The sequence below is a fragment of the Tupaia chinensis genome, unplaced genomic scaffold, assembly GCF_000334495.1.
Source record: "Tupaia chinensis unplaced genomic scaffold, TupChi_1.0 Scaffold142100_1, whole genome shotgun sequence".
NCBI lineage: Eukaryota > Metazoa > Chordata > Mammalia > Scandentia > Tupaiidae > Tupaia > Tupaia belangeri.
In genome coordinates this window covers 1,804,901-1,809,791 of record NW_006201951.1, presented here as the reverse complement: position 1 = coordinate 1,809,791, position 4,891 = coordinate 1,804,901, and the positions used below count along the sequence as shown (strand labels likewise).

The following is a 4,891-nucleotide window of genomic DNA, read 5'->3' as shown; positions in this document are numbered from 1 at the left end:
AAAGAAACAAAGCCAGGAGGTCGGGGCCTCAGCCTTTGGCAGCCAGTGGAGAGTCCAGCGTCTTAACCACCACGCCACCTGCTGCCCAGTCTGCATCTTTTTCAGTTTTTTTTTTTTGGTGGGCGGGGAGGTTTTTGTTATAGGGCATGTGCGCTCACCAGAAAGAGACAGAAAGCGAGAAATCACGCCCTGGGGGGATGGCCACACCGCAATCCCTTCTCCTCCATTCTCCTCTTGGGATCTTGGGCACACACGCACACACGCCCGGTGTGAGTTTAAGCCACCGGGTCCGGGACTCAAACCACGGTCAACTACATGGGAGTCGAGCAACATAGCCATTATGCTAATTGCTGGTCCCTACAGCGTGTTTTTAAAGTAGTGATGAGATGTGTGCATGTGGCCAGGGTCAGCCTAAGCGTGAAGTCGGGCCTGCAGTCAGACTTGGGGGCTGAGCGGCCCTGCATGTCCCTCCAACCAGGTTCGCCAACAGCCTCCCGATCAATGACCCCCTGCAGACTGTCTACCAGCTCATGTCCGGGCGGATGCCTGCAGCGTCCACGGTGAGTGGAGCTGGTGGGGGCCCTACCGCCCCGGGCTTTGCTCTGGTTGGACTCCCTTTCCCCACGTGGCTTCCCACTGTGCCCAGCTTAGCTGTCACAGCGTGATGCGCTGGCTTCCAAGGCTGAGGCTTGGTCGTGTCCCCTTCTCACTGCAGTGCTGTGGAGACGAGAAGTGGGGAGACTGGAGGCCGCACCTGGCCATGGTCTTGTCCAACCTGAGCACCAGCATGGACGCGGGGCCCAGGGCGATGCTGACGATGGGCGACACTCTAGGTGGGCAGCTGCTGCGGGCGGCTGGGGCAGGGCCATAGCTTCCCGTAACCGCCGGGCCTCTCTCCCCAGCTTCGAAAGGTCTCCTAGACGCCGCCCACTTCTGCTACCTTATGGCCCAGGTGGGGTTTGGGGTGTGTACGAAGAAATCAGCCAAGCTGGTTTTAATCGGCTCGAACCACAGGTACTGTGTCGAGGCCTACTCTGCTTTAACAAGGCCCGTCGGCCCCGTGGTGGTACTGCAGGGGCTGGGTGCACCAAGTGGACGCGCCGTGGCCCCGGGAATCCCCGTGGCAGACCACTTTTCAGACCAGAGCCTTGTTTCTCAACAGTTTGCCGTTCGTCAAGTTTGCGACCAACGAAGCTATTCAGAGGACAGAAGCCTACGAGTACGCCCAGTCCCTGGGCGCCCAGGCCTGCCCGCTGCCGAGTTTCCAGGTCAGGCGGAGGGAGGCTGCTCGCGGTGTGCACGGTGGCGGGTCAGTGTGCAGGGCAACGGGCCGTGGGGTTGGAGTCCTTGTGCAAACGTGGTGTGGGCTTGGTGGGCACCCTCTCTGGTGGACGTGTGGTCCGTAACACCCCAGACTGCCGTGCTGAATTGAGGACTTTTGCTTGCATTTTGGTACTTACGCTTCTAAATGTTAAAAACTCTGAGTACTCGATTGAAGGTACTTTTGCACCAGCTGTTTGCACAGTTTGGGGTGAGGGTGTGGTCTGTCATGTGTGCGTGTGTAAAACGTGTGTGGCCCAGTGTGAGCAGAGAAGGGCTAGGGTGCACTGTGGCTACAGCGGCCGCGGTGCCACCCACTGTCAGCGCCACAGCGGCCGTGGTCTCTGCCCTGCTGAGTCCCGGCTCCTGTGGCCGTGAGCCTGGCCATATCACAATCCGTGGGGGGCAGGCCCTCAGACTTTGTTGTCTGCTCTGACCCTAAACCATCTCAGGGAATGGGGACCGGTCACGTCATGGGAGGGCATCGTGGGAGATGGTGCGAAGCAGCATCCGGCACCTGCGGCATATGGGTGACGTCGGGACAGCCCCCCTCACTGCCCGTCTGTCCCAGGTGTTCAAGTTCGTCTACTCGTGCCGCCTGGCTGAGATGGGGCTGGCCACTCAGGCCTTCCACTACTGCGAAGTGGTCGCAAGGGCCGTGCTGCTGCAGCCCCACGCCTACTCCCTGGTGCTCATCGGCCAGCTCATCCAGGTATGGCTCTCAGGAGCCTGGCGTGCCGGCTCACAGCCCGGGGTGGCCCCCCCGGTTCGGGTGCTCCTTCCTGTGGCCAGCACTCGGTACCCTCTAGGGTGAGTCAGCTGCCCCTGGGTGGGGAGTCTGTGTCCCCTGTCTCAACCTGGAGTTCTTGAGGAGCTCTTGCCAGTACAGAAGCCTTGTGGCCGGTCAGAGCAGGCGGCCCGTCCATGGGTGACCTGCCTCCAGGCAGTCTTGGGGCCCAGCGCCCTGGCTGTGAGTCTCGGCCGCACGGGGAAGCAGAGCGGGCACTGGGCAGTGAGGCTGCACCCACTGGAGCCTGGCCAGACCCAGGAGCTCTGGTTTTGAACATGTGCTCCCAGGGTGGTTAACACAGTTGCCACTAGGGGCCAGCAGCCGCCGTGGGGGCGAAGGTGCTGGACTTCTACAGGGACGACTGGGATTTGAGTCCCATACCTTGTGGCTTGAAACTCATGCCAGGCGCATGTGTGTGTGCCCAGAATCTCAGGAGGAGAATGGAGGAGAAGGGATTGTGGCATGGCCATCCTCCTTGGGGATGATTTCTCATTTTCCCTCTCTCCATCTCTTTCTGGCTAGTGCACACGCCCTATGGCAAAAACAAAGAACAAAACAAAAACAGTTGCTCCTGGAAATTCTTGGACTGTGTTGAAGTGCAGAGGGTTAGGCCTTCTGTCCCTGCCCAGCCTGGCCACTCCTGACCAGGCCAGCTGTGTTCTCTGTGTACCCACCCGCTGCCCCATGCCCACACACAGTCCTGGGTCCGCGTTCTTAGCCCCTTAGTGTATTGTCAACAGAAGTACCTGAGATGGGATGGCTTATAACGAAATAGAGGTTCACAGGCACAGGCCAGGCCTGCCCCAGAAGGAAGGCCTTGGAAGTGTGCCCTGCCAGCGGGAGCTCATGGGTAGGTAGCAGCAAGGCCACGATCCAGAAATGCCACCAGCGTGGCACCACAGTGTCAGCACCGCAGTGGTCCTGGAGCCGGGTCCTGTTCTGTGTAGCGGGTGTGCTGTGCCTTGGAAACAGCCTCGCGCACCACCACCTGGAGGTAATAGGGCCCTGCTGCTTTGCTCCTGGTTTCCAGGTAGCCTCCCAGTTACGACTCTTCGATCCTCAGCTGAAGGAGAAGCCGGAGGAGGAATCCTTCCTGGCGCCAGCGTGGCTGGTCCAGCTGCAGCACGTGGAGAAGCAGATGAAGGTGCGCACAGCCTCGCCAAGGGCAGACAGGCCTGCCTAGGGCTCGGCACAGAGGTGGCACGGGAGAGCCCTGGTCCTGCTTTCGCGCTGGGCATTTGAGACACAGACACGGGTCTAGAAGCACGCCTGGTGTGCGGGTTTCTGAACTCCCCGCAGGGTTTCGGGTGGTCCCTGACAGAGTAGACTGGCAGGAGAGGAGGGAGCTTGGGCATGCGGGCTCGCCTGCCACCTGGGCGCGGCCTCCACTGCGACTCTTCTCCTCAGGAGGGGGCCGTGGTGTGGAGTCTGGACGGAGCCTTCCCCCCGCAGCGTTCCAGCACACCAGGCTCCGAGGCGGGGCAGTCCGACGGTCCAGGACTCGGTCAGCCAGCCACGCTGGGGACAGACAACCCACTGCTGACACTGCCAGTGCCAAGCACTGAGCACTTGGGCCAGGGCGTGAGGCTGCTGCCCTCTGGTGAGCTGGGGCCAGCGGAGGGTCCACACATCTCGGCAGCTGCTTGTGAGCAGGGAGTGCTTTTGTCTCACTGCCGGGGACCTGAGGAGAAGGCCATAGCACCACGAGGGCCTGGGGCACTCCTCGCTCTTCCCCTCTTCTCTTCATGACCCTTGCTTAGGGGCACATGCCAGGTTGCATGCTGATGGCGCTCCTGGCTCCCCCCAACTGCCCGGCCCCTGGACTCCACGTGGACTTGAGCTGCCAGCACAGCCCACCCCCTCCCTTCTTCGGGAGTCTCAGCTGGGCCCGGCAGAACCAACCCTGGGACCAACAGGTGGCATAATGGCTGTGTCTTTGACTCCCACGTGGCTGACCACAGTTCAAGTTCCAGACCCAATGGCTTGAAACTCTCGTCGGGCACGTGTGTGTCATGCCCCGTATACCCAGAGAAGGGATTGTGGCGTGGCCATCCCCGGGGGATAATTTCTCACTCTCTTTCTGTCTCTCTGGCGAGTGCACGCTCTCTATAGCAAAAATCTCTCTTTAAAAAAAAAAGCCCTGCCCCACTAGACACTGGGTCCAAGCCTCTGACAGAACCTGGCCATCAGGATATCCCACTGCAGGGCCCGTGTGTGTGGCCGGCCAGCCCCCACATACCCTTGCACCAGGTCTTAGACTGCACCTTGGGCCAGTAGGGAGCGCCCTCCCTTCCCCACCCCTGCCCGCTTCAGACCCTGAGGACAAGATCGACCCTGACAGTGGCCGCAGGTCCTGCAGGCCAGCTGTGCACCTACTAGCCTCACGTGCTGTCCTCACACTGCTCCCGCATGGCCCAGACGTGGCCACTGCCTTGTCGCCCATCTTCCAGCCTGGGGTCACCATCTCGTTCCCAGACCCGATGGCCAGCCTGGTCTGTTGTCTGGGCGAGTGGTGGCCGTCCCTGGTCTGTGGTTCTCGGTGGACTGTCTGGGCCGACAGGAGTGGGAGGACTCCGAACCAAAGCAGAGCCAGTGCTGTGTTCAGGTCGCGCTGTGGGTTGGCACCGTGGGCCTCCTTGGCACCGGACGGCATGCTCGGTGTCGCTGGGCCCCGATGGGTTGGTGTTTTCAGCACCCCCTGCTGCGCTCGCTGGCTCTCCCACCTCCGCATCAGAGACCCAGCTACTCAGAGCTGCCCGCAGGAAACATGCCGGCTGGCTC

At 61.3% G+C, this 4,891-nt stretch overlaps 1 protein-coding gene across 1 annotated transcript in view; it reads left to right on the top strand.

The window, feature by feature from the left end:
* SEC16A (SEC16 homolog A, endoplasmic reticulum export factor) overlaps positions 1-4,891 on the top strand; it is a 44,672-nt gene that overhangs the window by 28,446 nt on the left and 11,335 nt on the right. Inside the window, 7 exon segments of the mRNA XM_027766283.1 lie at positions 454-560; positions 716-833; positions 903-1,014; positions 1,163-1,268; positions 1,892-2,032; positions 3,141-3,254; positions 3,518-3,710. Coding sequence (XP_027622084.1) covers positions 454-560; positions 716-833; positions 903-1,014; positions 1,163-1,268; positions 1,892-2,032; positions 3,141-3,254; positions 3,518-3,710 — 891 coding nt within the window.